At 50.3% G+C, this 22,512-nt stretch overlaps 9 protein-coding genes across 9 annotated transcripts; 4 read left to right on the top strand and 5 right to left on the bottom strand.

Annotated features, from left to right (window-relative positions):
- Positions 1-1,303: 1,303 nt before the first annotated feature.
- On the bottom strand, positions 1,304-2,902 carry M437DRAFT_46111 (WD40 repeat-like protein; the record flags this gene model as incomplete). Its single annotated transcript, XM_041021209.1, has 1 exon — positions 1,304-2,902. The coding sequence occupies one exon, from the start codon at positions 2,900-2,902 to the stop codon at positions 1,304-1,306; it is 1,599 nt and encodes a 532-aa protein (XP_040880844.1).
- Positions 2,903-4,810: 1,908 nt separating this feature from the next.
- On the top strand, positions 4,811-5,257 carry M437DRAFT_65135 (uncharacterized protein; the record flags this gene model as incomplete). The annotated part of the gene is made up of 1 exon (XM_041024550.1): positions 4,811-5,257. The coding sequence occupies one exon, from the start codon at positions 4,811-4,813 to the stop codon at positions 5,255-5,257; it is 447 nt and encodes a 148-aa protein (XP_040880843.1).
- Positions 5,258-7,144: 1,887 nt separating this feature from the next.
- Positions 7,145-8,451, top strand: M437DRAFT_45890 (biotin synthase; the record flags this gene model as incomplete). The annotated part of the gene is made up of 3 exons (XM_041021170.1): positions 7,145-7,372; positions 7,428-7,551; positions 7,610-8,451. 3 exons carry the CDS (start codon positions 7,145-7,147, stop codon positions 8,449-8,451), a joined length of 1,194 nt encoding a protein of 397 aa, XP_040880842.1.
- A 474-nt stretch (positions 8,452-8,925) lies between these two features.
- M437DRAFT_45551 (DEAD-domain-containing protein) lies at positions 8,926-10,468 on the top strand (the record flags this gene model as incomplete). The annotated part of the gene is made up of 2 exons (XM_041021105.1): positions 8,926-9,708; positions 9,767-10,468. 2 exons carry the CDS (start codon positions 8,926-8,928, stop codon positions 10,466-10,468), a joined length of 1,485 nt encoding a protein of 494 aa, XP_040880841.1.
- A 272-nt stretch (positions 10,469-10,740) lies between these two features.
- M437DRAFT_83528 (Phox-like protein) lies at positions 10,741-11,844 on the bottom strand (the record flags this gene model as incomplete). The annotated part of the gene is made up of 1 exon (XM_041027950.1): positions 10,741-11,844. One exon carries the CDS (start codon positions 11,842-11,844, stop codon positions 10,741-10,743), a length of 1,104 nt encoding a protein of 367 aa, XP_040880840.1.
- Positions 11,845-12,020: 176 nt separating this feature from the next.
- M437DRAFT_45883 (uncharacterized protein) lies at positions 12,021-12,794 on the top strand (the record flags this gene model as incomplete). Its single annotated transcript, XM_041021167.1, has 1 exon — positions 12,021-12,794. One exon carries the CDS (start codon positions 12,021-12,023, stop codon positions 12,792-12,794), a length of 774 nt encoding a protein of 257 aa, XP_040880839.1.
- A 2,334-nt stretch (positions 12,795-15,128) lies between these two features.
- Positions 15,129-15,905, bottom strand: M437DRAFT_45570 (uncharacterized protein; the record flags this gene model as incomplete). Its single annotated transcript, XM_041021110.1, has 2 exons — positions 15,129-15,204; positions 15,256-15,905. Coding segments are annotated over 2 exons (726 nt in total), but the record flags the coding sequence as incomplete, so codon positions are not given.
- A 1,536-nt stretch (positions 15,906-17,441) lies between these two features.
- On the bottom strand, positions 17,442-20,192 carry M437DRAFT_83526 (uncharacterized protein; the record flags this gene model as incomplete). The annotated part of the gene is made up of 2 exons (XM_041027949.1): positions 17,442-19,883; positions 19,995-20,192. 2 exons carry the CDS (start codon positions 20,190-20,192, stop codon positions 17,442-17,444), a joined length of 2,640 nt encoding a protein of 879 aa, XP_040880837.1.
- Positions 20,193-21,069: 877 nt separating this feature from the next.
- Positions 21,070-22,241, bottom strand: M437DRAFT_46393 (deoxyhypusine synthase; the record flags this gene model as incomplete). Its single annotated transcript, XM_041021259.1, has 3 exons — positions 21,070-21,135; positions 21,206-21,985; positions 22,041-22,241. The coding sequence occupies 3 exons, from the start codon at positions 22,239-22,241 to the stop codon at positions 21,070-21,072; spliced, it is 1,047 nt and encodes a 348-aa protein (XP_040880836.1).
- Positions 22,242-22,512: the final 271 nt, after the last annotated feature.

Genomic DNA, 22,512 nt, shown 5'->3' with positions numbered 1-22,512 from the left:
GAGAGATGTTGTTGGCTGCGAAGTAGATTGGTGCTGCGCTGTCTGTGAAGATCTTCTTGTGGTGGTTTTTGTGATGCTCGATGGAATGGTTTTCTCTTTCGTTCCTAGAAAATGATACCCCCTTATTTGCCGTTCATACCTATGATGTTTTATTGATTCTTTTGGATACCATTCCAAAAGTGATTTTGACACATTTCGATGACACAGCAGAATCTTGGACGCACATGATATAGTTTTTGTGCTGTGAACTGAATAGAAAGCCTTTGTCGAACTTCGGTCAAGTCTACAAGCTGTGAGTACGACCCTGTCTCTAATTTCCAGTCTCTATCTAAACAACCACAACCACGTTCGATAGTCACGAGACTGCATCGAATTGACTTTATAATTATAAGAGAGGAGCAGGTCAGTCTAGTTGGACCGAACTATCTGTGTTGCGTGAATGGATAGAAGGATACGTCTTCGTGGTTAGATATCTCGAATTGCTCACAGCAATGTATGATCTGCGACCTGATGTCCCGGATAACTTTTACCATGGCATACAATCAACGACGACAGGCCAATCTTATGAAGTTGATAAGCTGACGAATACCAAACGCAAACCCACATTCCAGAGTACTTGAACACTCAAGATCGCATAACTCGACAACATCGTCTGTCTATTGCTTCGATTCCATATGGTCATCAAAGAGTAGATTGAGACCATACTGCGATGGGATCGAAAACTCCCATCAAGACTTTAACCATGTTTCAGAATGGCATTATCATCTATTCTGAATTTGAATTGGTATGGATAACGTCTGAACAACTATGCCATTTCCAATTGTGCTGTTTATACAATCACAGACCTTAATTAAAACATCGACAAGAATGGACGTGAGAGGAGCACAAAGTGTAGAGAGAAAGAATGCCATCAAATGGCATGGATTCTAGAATTGTAGAAAGACAGAGAGCGCATCTCAAAATCTCCAAACAGAAAAAAACACGAAAGAAACGCCCTATACTTCACCACCAGATGGTAAGAAGGAGGAATGGTGGGAATCCAGAGAACAAAAACCACAAAAAACGCCGCTATGCCTTGACCTTTGCTCGCCGAGAAACCATGTCCCAAGAATCCAAACCATGTAGAAGAAAAAAGGAAAGTGGTCTAGTAAAAAGAGAAAGAGAAAAAAGAAAAAGAAAGATGCCGCTTCGCCAATTACCCTATCCGAGGTATCACGCTTGTTCCCAGAATTGTGTTCAAAACTCCCATGCCCTAAGCTCCTTGTTGTCTATCCCGTGTGCTTGCCCGTTCGTATTCTTTGCCTTATAGCGAGAGCGGCTCAACACTCTTAAGAAGCTCGACACCAGGCATGACTTGGCCAGAATTGTCACGACCAAAGTCGATCATGAGAATGCGACCATCTTGACTGGTAGAGACGATGCGACGGTAATCGCACTTGGCCGCCAACATCCAAGAAGTAGTCCACTCGTTGAAGCGACCAAGGAGAGCACCAGTGTCATAGTCATACACGCGCAGGTCCAAGTCGTAGGAACCGCTGACAACGCGACGGTTCTGAGTGTCAAGGAACAGCGAACGCACCAATTGAGTGTGGCCAGTGAATTGCTTGACCTCGTTTCCAGTCGCAACTTCGAACTTGTAGGTGACATGGTCATTACCACCAGCAAGGACGAACTTAGCATCATCGCTGAATTCAACGGCAGCAAGACCGCGCTCCTTCTGAGGGAATTCGCGAACGCATTGCATCTTGTTCAAATCCCACAAACGTGCAACTCCGTCGCCTGAAGCAGAAACAAGAAGGTTACCACGGAGTTGAACAGCGTTGACAGGACCGCGGTGACCAGTAAGGGTGCGAATGGGCTCAAGAGTCTTGCGATCCCAGACGATGATGGTGCAATCCTTAGAGCAGGAAACGATGTGCTTCTCATCGAAAGCGACATCAAGGACACCGCCAGTGTGCTGCTTCAGACGACGAATAGGCTCGAAAGTGTTGATGTTCCAGACCAGAAGATCGTTGTCACTGGAGCCAGTGACGAGAATCTCGTGGTCGTACTGCAAGCAGAGGATACTGGCGCTGTGGAAGTCGGAAGGAACGTGGTAGATACTGTTGCCGTAGGCAGTGCCATTAACAGATGTCTCGGCATGGTGGAACTTGGGGTATTCCACAGTACGCAAAACCTTAGGTCCAGGAGAGGGACGAACGCTAGGACCGCCAATGACCTTAAGGCACTTGTAGGTGTTGATATCCCAAACACGAATTGTGCGGTCGCGAGATCCGGTGATAATCTTTTGCTCATCGAATTGAACACAGTAGACGGAATCGGTGTGGCCGGCCAGATAGATACCCTTGCCGCCTTGATCGCCACGGGTCCAGTTCTTGTCAATACGTCTTCTAGCGTCGTGCATCAATTCCCAATGTTGCATAGGCTGATCGGGGAGTCCTGTGCCAGTACCGCCAATCTGGATAGGTGCAGGTGACACATAGGTCTGCTTCTCGTATTGTCGGAGGTATTGTGCACGCCAGATCAGAGGGTCCTTGGCGATGCGAGACCAGCTCTTGGAAACTCGTTGGGCCGCCTTAAGACTCTCGGGATCGAGGTGTGAGAGGATCAAAGTGACGATCTCAGTGGGAAGGGCTTCAACAGGGTCGGAGCATTTGTTGACTGGAGCCACGATCTCTGCAATGTCAGCCATCTCGACATCCAAGTCGGCATTGGACGCAAGATCGGCGCCACTGTCACTAGCTCCGGGAATGCTGCCGATGCGGCTACGGTGGAGATCTCTTGTCGCTTGATAGTGAGGAACAAATGGACGGGCATTGGAAGCGTAGCTAGCAGCGTTGGTGGCTGAAGCAGCACGGCGAGCAGCCTCGCCAGCATTTGAGTCAGAAATGTAGCGATGCATGAATTGTTGGTCGGGGTTGTAGTGAAGGGCAGGCATGGTCGAGGAGGACTGAAGTGTAGGCGAGGGAGCGTTGGCGGGCTGTGGCGTGTCGTGTCTGGGAGCCTTCAATGACTGAAGTAAGCGATTGGTAGGGTTGAAACGCTGAATACCCTTGGGGTAAGGGCCAGAAGATGCCGAGTGTTCGGGAATGGATGCAGAAGAAGAAGAACCTTCGACACCCTCCATGAGATCTCCAGAGTTGCGTCGAGTCCTTCCATGAAGGTGTGCACGAAGACCTCTGTACTTTTGCGACGTTTTTCTGAAGATGCCGTTCTCCTTCTGTTGCTTGGTCTTTGTGTTTGAGCTTTGGCTGGGATCCGCCGAAGAAGCGCGCTTCAAAGACATATCTCTCTCGTTCTGATCTAGCTTTGGTGATCTCCACTCGACGTCACGGAACATGTCGGCTTCCCGCCTTTGTTCGGTCTCGAGGCTGTGGTCGAAGGAGTGGTATTGTTGAGGAATGGAGAGAGGCTGTGTTGATGGACGAGAGATGTGGTGACCCTGAGTAGACGCTACAAGGGAGGCAGTCGAAGATACCTGGGAAGTGTGCGGTCGGGTTGGCGAAGAGGAGGTCGAAGATGAGGAAGACTCGGCACCACTCGAAGCCTGAGAGGAGGTGTAGTAGTATTTGTGGTGTTGGGTGTCGAGAATATGAGTTAGATCATAGTTGGACATGGTGGCTTGATGGGGGCCCCTTGGCGAGGGTAAACAGAGTTTTTGCGGATTCAATCGAGTCGTAGTGAGTGAGAGTGGATCCGTGTTACGGCTGAGACAGTGGAGTAAAGCAATGCGGCCGAGGAGTGGAAACTTTTTGTTTCAGAGCGAGGGATATTGGGAGGATTAAAAAAGGAGTGGAGCAGGTTGGATAGCGGATGTAGTGGTGACGATGAAAGTCGAAGGTGGAGGGAAGAAGAGGGCGAGGCGGAAAGGAGAGTTAAAGGAAGCGAAAGGGAAGGAAGCGAAACGGTTATGATGGATTAAGTGTCTAGGCGGGGGACCCCAGTCGTGGCGGACTCAGTATTTTTATGGTATAAAACCGGCGACAAGCGACAGCGAAATGGGGGCGATTGGTTTGAAATGAGGGAGAAAGGGCAGCAACAGCAGCAGCAGCGCAGTGCCAGCAGCAGGAAACAGCGCGCGTTACGTTTCTTTGCCGTTGAGCGAAAAGAGTCTTGGTGTCAAACAGTAGCAAAGTCAAATTGCCGCGGTCGACTCCTGCGATCTCCCACGCTCACGCTGCGAGTCTGCGACCTCCCTGTTTTTCTGCCACTCTTCTGGCCCGGCGGGTTGGCCCTACGCGGTGCTAGTCATCGTCAGGCCGTCTTGGTTGCCCGGCGCTTTGCCTTGTTTTGCATAGCGAGACACTCTATCTACTTCTGAGACATCCCGATCGCGTTATTGGACTGCGACCTCCGTCATCATTTCCATTTCTACCCTCGACAAATCTTACTTTGCTTGTCTCGCACTTTGTTCGTACACTCGAGCAATCAGACCGCCGTCCCGAGGCCTCCCGCCTGACCTCCGTCACGCTTCTGCCTCTGCACCGTCGTAAGCTTGTGCTGGCTTGCTATTGTACTAATCACTCCTGTTGCTGTTATCGTCGCTGTTGTTTCTTGCTGTTGCTTGTCTCCATCATTCATCGGTCCCGTTCATCGTCCGCTTGTGCGCCTGTTTCTCCCGCTGCGCCAGCACTGCCTGCTTCCGAGGCATTCCCATCCTGTACTGTACAAATACAGTCACAGTCGTCATTTCTCTTCTTGGCTTACCGCCATCCGAAACCCTGCGTCCTGCTTTTTTTTCTCTTCCGCAGCACCCTCTTGCATGCACGTACATCATTATTTCCTGCTGCACCCATCGCAATCATAAACGATGCCGCCTGCCAATGCTGCCCTCATCGCCTTGTGGTACCGCCTGTTCTTCCTCTACATTGAACCTGTCGCTACAGCCGTCGGTGCTTACTATGCTTGGTTTCAGCAACATGAGTACCTTGACATGACATACGCCTCGGCTTCGGCCGTTTCTCTCGGTCCATCCGCCCGCGAAAGCATCGTTCTGAGTCAACTCGCAAATATGTACGCTGTATTTGCACTAAACGAAGCCCTTGTCTTACGCTCTACCACCAACCTTCGCGTCTGGAGAGTGTTTCTCTTCGGCCTCTTGCTTGCCGATTTCGGTCACATCTACAGCGTCAAAGACGTAGGACTTGACATCTATTGGCAATTCTGGGACTGGAACTCGATGTATTGGGGAAATTTGGGTTTCGTCTACGTGGGAGCTGCTACCAGAATTGCTTTCCTCTCTGGGCTCGGCGTTTGAGTTGCGCTCTGCTCTGACAACTTCCTTCTCTTCTTGACATGAAGAACATGGAACTTCGAGCTCCCGAAATGCCACAACGGTATGTCTGGCTCTGTGACCTCGAACTGTATGAGAGTGCCTGCTCATCCACAATTCAAACACCTTCTCCGTTGGCCATTGTTCGGCAACAACGTTCAACCCAGCTCCCTGGTTACGGCTCGCGTCTCAGATGTCTCAGCCAGGCGCCGTATCCCGTGTCATCATTCAATTCTCCGAGACTCAGGGGGTGTTCGGATTGTGGCTCACGTCAATCATCTTCCGCCATAAAGCTTATAACATGGTATACCATGTCACCACAGCTCTCAGCTTCAATATTGATGTGCATACACTATGTGGAGACGCGCTCAGGTCCGATTAATAGTCTGTGATAGAAACTCTGGTTCAACTGAGCACTCTTCGGGATTACGTGAACATCATGTCTTCTAGCAACCAGCTGATTCGTGCGTGAAAAAAAGTTCTCGCAGCCTCTGTCCTCGAGGAACAAGGTGGTGTGACTACGCGTCGAGATTCTGTGTTTACCATGTTGATCACCTGCTTGCGTCTACGCGGTGATTTGGGATTTGGGATCTTTAGAGTAGTGACTGGAATCTGGCCTGTTTGCTCTGGCCAACGAATGAGACCGGCCCAAACAGCTGGCGACCTCGAACCTGCAGATCATGCTCACAAATTCAAGATCCTTCGGCCAACGCACGCCTTCGTTAGATAGGCTAGAAAGCGATTTGCAGCAATAGATGTTCAGAAACCCATGTTCACTGCCATGAGTCTTCAATTCTGTCTAGCACCGCCTATCTCACATCATGTCGTTCTCGAAAGCTGTGATAAGACCTGTTCTGTTCAGCAGCAACTAGGTAGGAGTAGAAGCGACTCTGACCGTTCTGTCGCAACGGCCGCAACAGCGCCCATTCAACGGCTTTGTGCAGCTGCGGTGACACTAGTAGTGCAGGGTAACGAGAAAGAAGCACAGGGTCTTGCAACAAGATCTGGTGGATAATTTGTACGCGACTGTGCATAAGTCGTAGGCGACGTTTGTACTGGTAGTTATTGAAGCACATGCGCAATAATAGCAACTGCCATAAAACGAGCACTAATTCTTGAATAGTGAGACCTTCTCATATATTCCTTTCACCAGTTCAATTGAACAAAGCAATCATGACGCTCACACTTGCAGAACTTGGTCGGCATGATGGTTTTACAGAAGATCTATTTTGGCACGTCCGGACATGTCCATTGTCACGCTAGCGAACAGCAGGGGTGTACACAAATGCTGATGGCACATGCAGAGAACCGGTCTCAAATGATCAGCTGCAGACCATCATCTTGAGAATACGAGCAAGGAGACATGGTTTACAAATATTGAGCCAGAACCATGGCTAGGAGATTTGTGCTACAACCAAATCCTTCAGCTGAAAGAGGGCCAAGAAATAGCCCTCATCCCAGGCTGCAGACTATTGATATGAGCCTCTTCAGCCGCCTCGATGGCTTTGCCCAAGCAGCCAAGAACCAAAGGTCGACAAAAATTTGGTTGAACTGAGGGGGAAAAGGACCTTCTCTGCAGGTCTATGGAAGATCTCCAATGGGCCGGTTCTAGCGCCTGTCCCCGAAGCTTGTCCGAAGAAGCAGCCAATCACAAGTCGAGCACCCGGTGAATTGATGACCGGCCCGCGATTGAGCTCCCCCACCAAGGAACCCCGAATACCGAGGGGTGCGAAGTAGGAGCACGGAATTACTGTTGACCCTTCGACTCATCACTCACAATCTCTCTGCCGTCTGCGCTCAACAGTGTGTCTGTCGTTGTCTTGGTCTCCTCAATTGTTCTCTGTCCTTTTCCCATTGACCACGACGCCCACAATGTCTACCCGCCAAGCAGTAAGGTCGTTGAGACAGATCGCAAATGGCCGACCTTTCAGCACAGTCGTGGACGACCGCATGGCCATGGCCGCAGGCTCAAGCCCTGTGTCCAGGACCGGAAACGTGCTTCAAGATGCCATGAGACAGACTGGTCCCAGACATGACTGGACCAAGGATGAGATCCGCGAAATCTACAGGACTCCTCTGATGGAGTTGGCACATCAATCGGTAGGCACACGTGCTGCTCGAGTATCAGAGCTATCATGATTGACACAAACCACAGGGTGTTCTGCACCGCCGATTCCACTCTCCTTCGTCTATCCAGATGTGTACCCTCATGAACATCAAGACTGGCGGCTGCTCGGAAGACTGCTCGTACTGCGCTCAGTCTTCTCGCTACAACACTGGTATGCCTTCTGCGATACGACTAGGTCCTGAAAGGGCTAAGCTGATATCAAAATACAGGCCTCAAGGCAACCAAGATGTCACCAGTCGATGACGTACTCGAGAAGGCTCGCATTGCAAAGGAGAATGGAAGCACACGCTTCTGCATGGGCGCCGCCTGGCGCGACATGAGAGGAAGAAAGACCAGCTTGAAGAATGTCAAGGCCATGGTTGAGGGTGTTCGCGCCATGGACATGGAGGTCTGCGTCACACTCGGCATGATTGACCAGAACCAGGCCGAGGAGCTCAAATCAGCTGGTTTGACCGCATACAACCACAACGTCGACACCTCGCGTGAGCACTACCCTTCAGTCATCACCACCAGATCCTACGATGAGCGTCTGGAAACTCTGTCGAACGTTCGCAAGGCTGGCATCAACGTCTGCTCTGGTGGTATCCTTGGTCTGGGCGAGAAGCCTGAGGACCACGTTGGTCTGCTTTACACCGTTTCCAACATGCCTGCTCACCCCGAATCGTTCCCTGTCAACGCTCTGGTCCCTATCAAGGGAACGCCGCTTGGTGACGACCCCAGCCGCAAGCGTATCAGCTTCGACGCCATTCTCCGTACCATCGCCACTGCAAGAATTGTCATGCCCGCCACTATTATCAGAATCGCCGCTGGTCGCACCACCATGAGCGAGGCTGAGCAGATCTTGTGCTTCAACGCTGGCGCTAACGCCATTTTCACTGGTGAGAAGATGTTGACCACCGAATGCAACGGCTGGGACGAGGACAAGGCCATGTTCGCAAAGTACGGTCTTACTCCCATGAAGAGCTTCACTAGAGGTGGATACCGCGAACAAGAGATGGTGCCCAACTACTTTGATGAGGCAAAGCAAGAGCAGGAGCAGACCTCTGCTTGAACCAAGCATGAGACGTCAAAGATTTGATTTACGACACGAACATACTGTATATACGAGCATATAAATACAATCTAAAAAGAAATAAGATTTGCAAACTTCCTTGAGGATTGAGAGTGTCGTCTTGGTCAATATAATTTATACTAAGGTCACGTGCGATCGAAAATTTCCGACCATCAAGGCGAAAAATAGTCCACTGTCAATAACAGCACAACACCACAAAGATCTCGTTACCAAAACTCTAAGGACTGTCCTTTCAATAAGATCGAAACTTGAGAACGGGAAAATAACAAAAAGATGGCAGCCTCCATCGCTAGCTCAGATTCTGGCAACTCCAGCGACTCGGGCGCCAGCAGCATCCATAGCGAGCGCAAAGAAGTAAACCAAAATGGATCAAGGAAGCGCCGCAGACTCTCGCCAACAGGATCAGAAGACTCGGACTCTGAACCGGAAACTACACAACAGAAAGTTGCGCCCATGGCTACTGCATCTCGCATTCAACCATCCATCTCTCGTATCAAGGCCAAGCCAACATCGACTTCCACCAGCACACCTTCAACAATCGACGCTGTCTCTTCCACCATCGCCGCAGCTCAAAAAGGAAACGAGAAATCTACTTTTGCAGATTTGAATGTTTCACCCTGGTTGGTGTCTTCGCTCGCCAACATGGCTATCAAAAACCCCACTCGCATTCAATCAGCTGCCATCCCTGAAATTCTAGCTGGACGCGACTGTATCGGTGGCAGCAGAACCGGTTCGGGAAAGACTGTTGCTTTTGCCGTGCCCATCTTGCAACAATGGGCCAAAGACCCCTTTGGTATCTTTGGACTGGTGCTTACACCAACTAGAGAACTTGCTCTGCAGATTTTCGAACAGTTCAAAGCTATTGGCGCAGTACAGAATTTGAAAGTCTGTTTGGTGACTGGAGGAGCGGATATGAGAGCTCAAGCTATTGAGTTGGCGAGGAGACCGCATGTTGTTATTGCCACGCCTGGACGACTTGCAGATCATATCAACAGCAGCGGAGAGGAAAGTATTGCTGGATTGCGAAGAGTCAAGTTTGTGGTCTTGGATGAGGCGGATAGGTTGTTGGCTTCTGGCAAGGGAAGTATGTTGCCTGATTTGGGGGTCTGTATGGAGGTGTTGCCAGAGTCGAGTAAGAGGCAGACTTGTCTGTTTACTGCGACTGTTACGGCGGAAGTTAGAGCATTGCAGGATAAACCCAGGGCCAAAGGAAAACCTCCTGTGGCTGTCTGTGAGGTATGCTGCTTTGAAACTCAGTCCTAAGATTTGAATATGGATACTAACAGAGACACAGGTTGATCTTGATACCCTCGCCATCCCAGACACTCTGCACCAAACCTACTGCCTCGTCAACGTCGTGCACAAGGAAAAGGTAAGACTGTCTAATCTCCACCATCTCTGCCTTCTTCTAATACTGACCAACCCACAGTACCTCCACGTCCTCCTCCTCACAGACCAAAACGTCAAAAAACCAACCATCATCTTCGTCAACCGCACCTCGACAGCAAACCTGCTCGAACACTTACTCCGCAGCCTCGACCACCGCGTAACCTCCCTCCACTCCGGTCTCCAACAATCAGACCGCACCAACAATCTCGCCCGTTTCCGCGCCAACGCCGCTCGCATCCTTGTTTGCACCGACATCGCCGCCCGTGGTCTGGATATCCCCTCCGTGGCGTTAGTGATTAACTACGACTTACCCCGTGACCCTGACGATTACGTGCATAGGGTCGGAAGAACGGCGAGAGCGGGGCGCAAAGGCACGTCTGTGAGTTTGGTGGGCCAGAGGGATGTTGGGCTTGTGCAGGCGATCGAGGAACGCGTGGGACGGCAGATGGAAGAGTATGTTGAGGAAGGCGTTAACGTGGAAAGTAGGGTTGTTAGGGATGCTTTGAATGTTGTGGGTGATAAGAAGAGGGAGGCGCTTTTGGCCATTGAGGAAGGAAGGGATGTTAAGGGTAAGAGAAGGAAGGGTGGTAGGGGTGTTGGCAAGTAGATACTTGAAGATGCTTCTGTATGTCATTCCAAGTGTCGAGCCATATGAAGCAAGCATTAGACGAAATCTGGGTCACTGTCAGATAACGAATCTAGTTTGGGATGTTGGTCGAGCTAGCGAACGGGGTGAAAGATGCAATGATATGATAAAATTATGCTAATTACAACCGGGAAAACGAACCAACAAGAAGGGTATCCATGTAATGACCAGAATGAAAGAACAACCAAAACCTCGAACGCAAATGAAACATGCTCTCTTCCAAGACCCCAACTCTAGTTGATCTTCTTGATCCTCTTCTTCGCAACGTCAATCTTGCCTTGTACGCGATCCACGTCAGTGTCCAGCATATTCAGCATCTCGTTCTGCACAACCAGCTCCTCGTTAATCATTATACCCATCTCCTTCATCCTCGTCACAGCCTTGCCAATCTCGAGCACATCCTGCTCCTGCTCGCCCATGATGCGCTTTTGCAGTTGTAGCACACCACTGTTGTCCAATTCGCGAGTCTTGTCCGTCTCCTGTGCTGGACCACCCAACACACGTCTAGAGCTCCTCGCCGCAGGCGCATCACCCCAGAGTGCGCGTTTATCACTGTCTGAAGCGGCCGCTGCTGCTGAAGAAGCACTCAACATGCTTCCCTGTGGCTTCACGACCAAGGACTTGAGGTTGGACTCCAGAGACTCTGTTTCCGCACGCGCAAGACCGAGCATATCGCGACGACGGCGAATTTCTCCTTCGCCTAGACGGGAGGCCTGACCCCAACCTCCATCATCATCTTCTTTTGTTTTGGTAGCAGCTTTGGTGAGTGCGTCGTCCAGTCTAGCAAGCCCTGTAGCCGCACGCACCAGAGCAGCCTTTGCGTTTGCGGAAATGGCGTGTTGTTCTTGGGCAGTGGCTGCAGCATCTCGCTTCTTGAGCAGTTGACGCGCATCGTGCAGTTGGTTCTTGACATCTCTGTGTAAATCTAACCATGCTGCTGGGTCGGCAACACTGTCGTTCTGCTGCTTGATCTTGGATTGTTTGTCATCGTTGGGCAGGCCGAGGAAATGACGCCATACGGTCGAGGACCGCCAGCGTGCATCTTGGGCATCGAGGATTGCTCGTACGTAGGCTTCGAGGCCGCGTCGTCGTTGTTCGGTCAAAGCGGGATTATCGACTGTACGACGAAGCCATGATTTTGGCGGTAGAGGGGCTGGAGGTGCAGCACCGGTCTGGGATACGAGGGTATCGTGGAGGGAGGTGAAGTCCGAGTAGCGTTTACGGGTCTCGTGTGTGCGGATAGGAAGCGCGAGTTGGACGTGATAGAGAGTATATTTCTTGCCATCTTGTTCGGCTGTTGATGTCGTCGGTATCGAGATTTGGAGTGAAGGAGCCATGTTGTGTGTTTGTGGATTGATTGTGAGGTCAGTAGCTCGTGGTATGTCCATGTACGCACGGGGCCGGAGTGGCTCGGCCCTCTGCCGCAAACTCTCTGATCCACATGTGCTATACAATATTGCTCGACATCTGATCGTTTTTCATACTCGTACAATTGTCTCACTCTTCTGCAACCATGCAGACCTTCAGATACATCACTCATCAAGTCCCTCTGCGCTTAAGGGTCTGCTTGGGCTTGCCATTGTCCTCGGCTGCCACCTCACGCACCTTCTTCACCAGTCCTGTGCAGAACAAATCATCAGAACATCATGAACTGCCGAAGGACTCTGCACTGTCAACAGAATCAGAACTTACAGACGACTCTGAAACCCCAAACGATCCTGAGCTACAGAAAGAGCGTTTGCGACAGTACAAGAATGCATGGAGTCGCAATAAATATCACACCAATCCCATCTGGCGAGAGCGTGACAACGCCCGATCGAGCATCTACAAGCGCAATAGGCGCGCCGTCGATCAAGAATATTGTGATCGGCACGTGGAATATGCTAGGAAACACTATAAGACCAAAAGGGACACAGATCCAGACTTCGCCATCCGACTCACGCTGGGCGAATGGGTTTATCAATCAGCTGTGACCCGCGAACAACTTTCCTGGAAGACACATGTTCCCATATTGACCTCAGAGAAATTGGAAAGATACTGTGCTTCTTGTGGTGGAAAACGCCGTGGAGGCATGAGGTTGTATTGGCGCCGCCGACAAGAATCACAGGCCGGCGAAGACGTGTACGATTGTAATCGCTGCTTCTTTAACAACCCTGCGATAAGGCTGCCCGAAGGATTCGACCATGTCAAGACCGTAGACCAGTTGCGTTTACGTCGGGAACAACTTCTGGGCATCAAAACTAGACCATATAAATGGAGAACTACTTCGCCAACTCCAGGAACCTGAGAAATTTTATGTACATGATCGGCCGTTGACATCCACTTTGGAGGTCCAGCGTCATTTTTGCATTCAGGTGCCTCTGCTGATTCGAATATTGAAGCACACCTTCGGAAGAGCATTTCCTCCAGAACGGCGCGAAATGTTTGGAGACCTGGAAGGAAGCACAAGCTGATATCCACAGCATCGTGCTAAACACTACACTCGTGTCTGGCGTTTCTAGAGTGTCACTCTTTGTGGTGAACCGGTGGTTTCAACAAGCCCTGACATCGAGCGCTGTCTGCTTGCTCTACGCGATAGCTCTGCTATCAAGATTTGCATCTAACAGCCTGAAAATCCGAGGTAGTATTCTTCTCTGGTTGCGATTCTTGACGTCGCGCCTTCAGTATGGCGAGTTCATCCACCGAGCAATGGCCGTTATCATTGCTCTTCGAGCCCTTTCTATGCTGAGGACCGTCGCTGTGGCTAGAAATGCACAATACTGTTGTGAAAAACGTGTCTTCTATGGAGATAACTACCACAATACTGCAAGCCGACCACAACCCTCCAGTCTAGTCCATTAAGGTCTATGAGTGGATTGTGTTGGGAGATTAAAAGCTAATCTGAGGGAAATAACAAGGATCAGGGCACGGAAACCGAGGTAAACACTCTTGCGTGAAAGTAATCCAGAACTCATGCTCATGCGTACCTGGTTTAGCGATCCGAGTTACAGCGCTTATCTGGAATTGAAAGTCAGGAGCCTTGGGTTCAAGAATCGTCAACATCAAACTCTAGATCTTCTTAGGTGGTCTAAGGAGTATGGGTTTCACACAGTTGAATCTAGTACTCATGATGAAAAGATACAGTCGATAGTGTGAGAAGTTAGCGATTTCACTGTTACGATTTGGGCTCGCCACAGCAGTCTACTTGATCTGTCTTTTGGTCAAATACGGAACAGGGATCTTGCAATTATCGCTACTGGAAAGAACAATTCGTGACGCTGCTTCTTGCATTGTGCCTTGGATTCAAGCCTGACGTCCAAGCAGCTTACTTGCTGGAGATCTATTGTTGGTCTCACATATGCATCACTCTCCAGGCATCTTGGTCATGTATTCTCATTGTTCTGCTATCTATGAGATTCTTGTTTGCAGCAAGCTTGCCCGCGCGCATCTAGCAAAGCCGGTCTTCGTTTTCTTGTGCTCCTCCCCATAACTATTTTGAACTCCCATCGCACTCTTCTATCTTTCTTCCTTGCGCCAGCAATTCTTCTAGAATCTCCTCCGCTGAATGTCAGAGTGGTTGAGATGCTCGCGAAGAAACATTGGTCTTTTCGTTCCATTTTCTGAGTCCTTTGTCGTCTCCATTTCGATGTCTTTGGTCCTGGTTTTTGGCCATCCACTATCACCCTCGAGCATGTCTTCCTCCTCCAGCCTGTCTTTGTCATCCTCACTTACGATCTCTTTCTCATTCGAAGGTAGCTTCATCGCTGTATGGAGAAGTGTGTCCTTTTCTGCGCAGTGCAGATATACCTGCCTTTCGCAGAACACGCAGGAGACGGCGTAGCGAGAGTTTGGTTCGCAGATGGCTGTGTCTTGTTGACTGCTTTGATGTGAACGAGGAGTGTTCAATACTCTTGTGCTCTGAGGCATCCTCAATGTTGTGGCTGGATTGCGCTGCTTCTCTTTTTGAGACGGGGTTATCGAATTGTGCTGATTCTACTCCTGAGTCGGAATGGTCGGAAAGCTGAACATAGGAAACTTTCTCCGATGCCGGGTTGTCTTCACTCGACGTGCGGCTTCTTGAGTGCTGAGAATCTTCATCTGCTGTTCGATTGAGATCATCTGGAGCCATTTCAGGAGCCATTTCAAGAGCCATTTCAGGAGCCGATCTAGAAGCCAGCTCAGGCTGCAACATGGCCGAACTTGTGTTATTCAGAGCTTGGTTCTCGTATTCTTGGTTGAGGAGAACTGGAAGTTGCGTAGAGATGGTAGAAAGAAATTGTCTCAATGCACTGACGAAGGCAGCATCGGAAGTTACTGGTAGTAGTCTTTCGTTTGCGATTGGAGGGGTAACATTTTGGACAGCGTCGACATCTGGAGTGCGTGAGCGGCGTGATGAGGCTAAGGAAGCTCGCTCGCCGTTGTCGATATCTTCACGCTGGTCGAGAGGCCACTCGAAGTCAGGGGTTCCTGCTTGCGATCTGTCTTGCTCTAGTTCTGGGTTCTCTTCCGGTACGCCAACCCAGATGAAGTCGGCTGGGACGGGTTCAGCGAGGGCCGGAACATCAGCTGGAACCTCATTCCACGGGTCAACCGGATGCTCATCTCGACGGTAAAATCTGTAGGGCGAATGCACCGCGTTTTGGCAGGGGCAACGTGTAGTCTCCTCAACAAAGATCCGCCTGCCACAGTTGTAGCAGAAGTTTGCTCCGCAACGGCATCTGGCACCCGTTAGTCAAAAAGTATCCGAACAACCTCGACCTGGTACTTACTCCATATGACTGCAACCGTTGTGTCTTTGCACGACGCTTAGACAGTTGTAGCAGCGCTGCCAGCCCATGTCTTCAGCGTACTTGAGCAATGCGGCTAGTTCAAGATCCGCAGGACAGTCGCCTTCGTGACCAGGGGCTTTACAGACGATGCAAGTTCTCTGCCAGCACTTGTGACAGGTTGCGCGATCTCTCACATAATCCTCAGGAAGTATGAATGCCGAGCATGTTGGGTTCGAGCAGTAAGTCCTGTCGATAGTGTTGAGCTCCACGCCCTTGTCTCTGAATGTTTCCTCGAATCCGGAATCCAAAAATCTCTTTGCGTGCTCAATAGGAATCGGCGTCTGGGCACAACAACGGGGAGGGTAAAGTGATTCATCTGATATAGATGCGTTGAACACCAAGCTCAAGCATGAACCGCAGTAACAGTGTCCGCAAGATGTAAGAATGAGATCCTTGGGAGGCAGTTGTTCTTCGCAGGCCACACATTCGACTAACTTCTTGCCACCAGCAGTTGTGATGTGATCCTTCTTGTCGATGGCCAGAGAATTGAGAAAGTAGACAATGGCATCCGTGTCTTGAGGGCCAACTGTCGCAATAGCCAGCTCAGCAAGCAGAGGATCCCACTCGCCCCTCTCCGCCAGTCTGGCCATGACGGCCTGAAGTTGAGCATCCTCGTCTGGTGCAGCCTCAACGACCGTAACAATATCAGAGAAGTCCAGATATGGATGTTTTATGCTGTCAATCATGTCGCCGAGGTTCCAGAGCCGATTCCGCCGCACGCGCTGGTGCTCAACTTCTTGGTTCCTGATATCAATTGCGAGATCTCTGGCGTCACCATCACCCAAGAGCATAGCTTCGTCAATGAGGGCATCCAGGTTGGACATGTCGGCCATGCTGGAGAAAATAAAAGTTGCTGGAAGCAGATGTTGTATTGTATGAATCAATTGGTAGAGGTACTAGGAGTTGGAGAGTAAACAGTGGTCGCGGGTGGATGCGTTCTTGGATGCAGATGCAAAGAAGAAAAAGCAGAAATTGTTGCGGTGATGACTATATCCACCGGACTCTTGGAAGTGAAAGTGATGGTGAATCTGAAGACCTTCAGCCAATGGTGTGCGAGAGGTTGAGTGAGAGATGCTGGAACAAGGTGTTTCTGAATTCAATGCCAGCAGATGTGCATCCGATGCCTAATCGAGAGTAAAGCTCAAAGTACTCTCATCCGAGCCTACTTTCACTTCACTTCGTATGTGAGTACGCCGGTAATTTGTCTTCCAAGCTTTACCAATACCTAATGATCATGACCAACTCTTTCATCATACTCACTCACTCAATGTTCTCCCTTTTCCCGACCAAAGGGCAGCCATTCAGGTGCTCAAGGTGAAGCGGCGAGTCCGTCATGATGTCAAGTTAATTCAGAATCGAAATAAAACGATGAAAGTGATTGGCGCTGATGAGTGGAAGTTGATGAAGACATCGAAGAGAGAACCGCAGATCATCAGGAGAAAGAGCAGGCAGCCGAACTAGCTCTCCCCGCCTGCTTCCTACTCTGGAAGCTGCAGAAAATCATGTTCCTGCATCTTACGAGTAGTGCTATCAACTTTGTCTTTTGCTTCTAGCTGGTTCATGACGACCATAAGCTTACGCATGAAGATTATGTATACATCCAAAGATGGATAAAGTCAGAAACAGACGTATTTTGCAGATTCTCTGACAAAACTGACACCAAGAACCTTGCAGAGTCCAAGAACATGTAATTGCATTGGATTAACACCATAACTCAACCTCTCTTACACTGAAGGCAGTCAGATCATAGCTGCAGAAATGCACAATCGAATCCAGATTCAAATTCTGTCCAGAGAGTGGCAACAAATCGACTACTCTCGATGGATGTGGCTTTGTTCTCGAATACTTCTCTGCATTGTTACAGCCACATCAACTGTTTGCAGCGTATTGGGGATGGAAAACGTAGCCATATGAGTTGAGGGCAAAGCATCTCCAGCTCTCTCTCCGACGGCGATGTATAATGATAATTGTACTATAAAAAAGCACGAGAGTTTGTAGGATTGAGATAAGGCCAAAGAGATTACTGTTTTGTTTTCGAAGACGATTGTGCGATTTCTCATCTAATACGTGTTACATACTTGGGAAATGCTATCTGCGTCTCGCATCTCTGTCGAATTCGACCAGGATCAAGCGGTATAGAATAGCTTGACCACATCTCTGACTCTACGACGACACATAGGACAGTCCTCCACTCTGCGTGCGCAGTCAATACAAGCAAGGACATGGCCGCAGTCGTAAAACGCAGCATTGGCCTCGTTTCCATAGCAAATTCTGCAAAGCTTGGTATCTTCCTCGCTGACTTTGTAGTACATCACACCTGAGCCCGACTTCTTGCCTTCGCACCAGTTGCCGTCGTAGACATTGCCAGTGCGATGCTGAGTATAGACGCCATGGCCATCGTGTTTGCCGTCTTTCCAATTGCCGTCATACGTGTCGCGGTTGGCATAGAGCATCTTGCCATACCCAGAGCGCTGAGAATCGCTGAAGTTGCCGGTGTAATCATCACCGTTGAGGGAGATCAAGCGGCCGGCACCATGGTAGTCTGAGTTACTATTGACACATCCCTGGTAGAAGGGCTGCGAGAGATAGTTTATCGTGACTTTCGTCAGAGTGCTGTCGGCAGGTTCTTGGTCTGGAGATGGTTCAGGTGGGTCGTTCATCTCCTCATCCTCGTCTTCATTAGTTGTCATCCCGTCAGAATGCACAGTGTTCGCGCCATTGGAAGCGTCTATCTGTGGAGGCCCATACATCTTGGGAATCCATTCAGGTACGTCCCATGGCTCGTTTATTGTAAGGCCAAGAGCTTGGCTGCGCACGTAGACGACCACATAAGCCACGGCATCGGTTTGGTGCAGAGCATGACCATAGTTGACAGGAGAATCGGAAGACACGACGGGCTCTTCGATCCTGGTTGAACCCGAGCCATGGGTGACTCCTTCCTTTGATGCCACAGCTTGTACTCTGGTCTGACATGTCGGATCTCTATTGTGCATGTAGGTATACCAAAGGCCTCCAAGACCGGCAGGACGAAAGTGGCTCGTGTATCTGCCGTTGCGTAGGTAGCCCTCATGGGCGACGAACCCATAGAGCGTGTATGAAGAGCCGTCAGAAGCCGTGATCTGATCGTCTAGATGGACCTTGTTGAGCAGTTTCGACCACACTCGTTTTTCAAAGTCAAAGACCTGACGCTCGAGCTCAAGTGTAAGGACTTCGCTCTGAAGCAGATCCTGAGGCAAGCCATCATTGACAATTTCTTGGATCGAAGCCTTGCCCTCTATCGGCCGCTTCGTCTTTCTATCACCGGAGAATGAATCTGCTCCGAACAGGTCTGTTAAATCCTTGAGGGCGGCTTCATTGTCTTTGAGCTCGGATTTCAGATCGCTAAGGATGACACTCATAGTTTGCATGGCGTCCATAGTCTGCATGGTATGCTGGGAGCCTCTCGAAGCAAAGTCGTCGATAAAGTCGCCAATGTATGGTGCGTAACTGTTCTCGTTCTCCCAACCAATTCTGGAGCGCATGCGCCATAGCATCGATTGGATTTCAGTGGTTGTACTATCGCCATCCTTGGTGAATAGATCGGCAGCTCCGAGCCGGTAAATCATCTCACGGAACGGTCGCAGATGCAACCACAAGGCCAACACAGGGCACACCGCAGAGTCTTCTCGGTCGTCGCAAAAAGGGTGCAGACCAGTCAGTGCCATTTTTGGAGATGTTTTGGGAGCCCACAAGCAGCCAGTAGGGTCATCAATCACACGGATGAAAGCTTTGACAGCTAGAGTGTCATTGCGAAGTAGAGGCTGTCGTTGAGCATAAGAACGACGGTGAATTTCATACCATGGCACACTCGTGAAGCGAGTCCAACCATGGTCAGGTGAATCTTGTGAAAACTGAGAGGCGTCTGCTTTGAATTCGTTCACGCGTGGTTCTTCTGGGTTATAGAGAAGGACTGATACTTGTGCAGCGACCGAACTACGTCTTGTAACTTTCGCGTCACCTAGCAGAGGAAGAGGTAGCTGAGACCACTGCTCCTCCGGCGATGACTGAACAGAGACGTTCTCAACGTATAAGCTGAGGCGATCGGTATGCATGTTGCCATGTGGCAGCAGTTTAATCCTCCAATCATAGCCACCAATACTGACTGTATGCGAGGTGAGCAGTAAATTCTTGCGAGGGTTCTCTTTAGTGCCGTTGAAGTCCTTGATAGTCCACTCGATGCTGCCTTGCTCTCTCGGGACCAACTCAGGGTCTCGTAGGTCGAAAAAGGTCCTTGATTGCCAGTGCGCATCGTCTAGAGCGCTGTTCTCGGTATATGCGCGCATGATCCTGGTTTCTTCGGCATCCGGAACGGTTGTGTCTTGGTGAAAGGGGTAAAAGCTTCTTGCGCGCTCATCGCTTATGTGACTTCTATCATCGTCTTCATCATCATCCTCCTCTTCACTATCTTCTGTACGTGTGACAGGTGCTAGGGGCGGTGGTGGTGGGCGTGCAGGCGAGACAGGTTCAGGTACGGGCGGCGGCGCATCGATAGCGTTGACGGTGGTCATGGGTGTAGGAGTGGCTGAGTTCTATGAAATGTTAGCGGTCACACTCTCAGTGCATGTAGTCATGAAGTGGATAACATCGTGCATCGCGATAGGCGCGAAATCAGGGTGATGGCCAGGAGGGAGTGGACTTACTCGTCCGTCGACAGGAAGGTGATCAGCACCCTCCATCTCTGAATCGTTGTTGTCGTCGACAGAAATCTGATCCATGCCAGAAAGGTATGGAGGGTGGTGAAGCGCGTGAGTGGGATTGTAAACGGAAGGCAAGTCGTGTGTCGAAGTTGTTGTTTGCGCTTGCAATGCGCGCGGTGGTTGAGTGAGCGTGGTAGCCATAGTGAAGGGCCAGCAAGCAGAAGAAAGCCAGGCACCAAACGACAATCGACAGCAAAGCAGACAAGTCTCTTTGATGACTGTTCACCTACCTTATGGCCAGCCAAGAAGAAGCCTGGTCCAACCAAATTTCTGGTTTCACATGCAATGCATGCTGCGCAATCAGGTCATCCCCGCTTCTGCAGCCACACGCCATTCCAACGCCAGACAGCCAGATACATGCACCTGCGACATTGGTAAAGGGCAATCAGGCTCGCTTCGTCCAGGCTCCAGTCAAAGAAGTTCTTTTTTGTTGCTAGCTATTGCTAGCTACTGAGACATACACAGCTGTCGCCTGCCATAACACGTCTAATGTTTGAAGCTCTGTGCCATCTTATGAAAGGAGGACATTGAGACACCTTGCTGCTTCTCACATCGAGACTGATATGTCATTTGAACACTCTGTCTATCTCTAGTAACTCGAGAACCGATCGAGGGGACCCACATGACGAGGCAGCAGCAGCGGCTCTTATCTTGATCTGAGGAGATGCTCATCAAGGTGCCGCTTAATCCTGACCTCGGCTTATGAGTGGCACGTGCGCTAATGCCCTGCTATTGCCGCGCGGACGCTAAGACTGCGGCTCGGCTCGCGCCTAATCCCTCATCAGCCTGGGCGCCCTTTTGGCTAAACTTGGGTCCTTGTGCTTGATTAGGAAGACAAACGTATGCACCTTGCCTGCACAGCATCTATCCGCTCGGAGACGTGTTGCATTCTCGAGCGCATGCTCTTGTCGAGTGTTAGAGCCTGTCCAGCGGTCCCATGTGAGCCAGGATGCAGTCTGCCTCGTATGGCTCAAGTCTGTGCCTCTTCCAATTTGTTGCGCCGTATTCATGGAAACGTTCAAGCTACCTTGGCGAATGTTGATGCAACGATCATAGGGAACACAACCGTCGCCTCGGCGTAAACCTGCAGGGCGTCTTATATCAGCACACATCCTCCAATCATCTCATGCGCTCAGCCGCCGCAATCTACTCACCTTGACGCTGTCACCGTCGATTTTAATCTTGCCCCAGCTGACAGCTTCGTCCGGTCGTGCACCTGCATCGCTTCCGTCAAACTCGTTGGCGGTGTTGATGATGACAGCACTCTCGGCTCCGTTGCGCATGAGGCATGCATTAGCGATGTGGTGCTTGACTATGCCTCCTCCCAAAATGATCATGCCTGCACGCTTGGCTCTGACTGCGATTGTGTTGATCTTGCGGATGTCTTCCACAATGTCAACACGCAGCTGCAGTGGTGAAGCCTTGAATGTGTGGAAGTACAACATGTCTCCTAGACTTCCGTCTGTCAGAGCGGGACAGAAGACAGGAATGTCGTTCTTCCATGCCCAGTAATATACGGAGCGTTCATCATTGATTTCCTTGCCGAGTCTGTGGATCATCTTGCTGGGAGTCCAGTTGATGGGCTCCTCTGTATCCTTTGACGTCTCTTGTTCCTCCAGCATCTTGTCAAAGATCGGAACTACCCAATCTTCGAACGCGCAGTAGTTGCTGTTCGGCACAACCAGATTGCCAATTCTGTTCATGCCCTTGGCTCTTAGAGAGGCTCCGGCCGTGGAGAAAGCACCCAGATACGTAGGGGCCAGACACTTGATGAAGTCCTCTTCAACACCTCCAGCAGTTGTGACAATTGCCGAAACGTGCTTGTGCTGTACCAACCATCGCAGTGTCTCACGCAGACCTGAGGAGATGAGGTTTGATGTGTATCCCAGAAAAATCGTTGTGCCTTGTCCCGTCTCTTCGTCACGCCATTCACGCTATCGCCCTCGAGTTAGTCGGCTTGTCGGCTTCGAGGTGTCGAGATCAATTTACCATTCCGTTGATGATCTGCGTTGCTTGTCCGACTGATGTCGCTTGGAAGCCCATGTTACCCATGCTTTCTACCATCTCAGCAACGGTGATGTTGCGGCCAGCAAATTTGTCGAAATCGAGTCCAGTCACAGGAATGGCTCCTTCAGGTACCGGATCAGAGGGCTTGAGAACGGCATCTTGAGCTCCAGTTGGCGCGGCCATGGTTGCAAGGATGACTTGTAAGGATTGAATGCGCGCGAATGTCGTATGCGAGATCAAAGTTGTTGTGCGAGTCGGCGGCGACTATTCTTCTTGTCCTGGCGTGATTTCTGGTCTAGGAGATTTTCGAGAACCCTGGATTTTTCGAGGCTGACTAACGCCCGACAGGTCACTCTAAATGCAAGCGGCTCGGCACGCATACTGCACAAGACAAGCTAAGTTTGGATGGCGGTTGACGGCAATAACGATCTAATACAATATGCGATCCTATTAT

Source organism: Aureobasidium melanogenum (assembly GCF_000721775.1).
Source record: "Aureobasidium melanogenum CBS 110374 unplaced genomic scaffold scaffold_7, whole genome shotgun sequence".
NCBI lineage: Eukaryota > Fungi > Ascomycota > Dothideomycetes > Dothideales > Saccotheciaceae > Aureobasidium > Aureobasidium melanogenum.
Note: the sequence above shows the minus strand (reverse complement) of the source record. Positions and strands in the feature narration are given on the sequence as shown.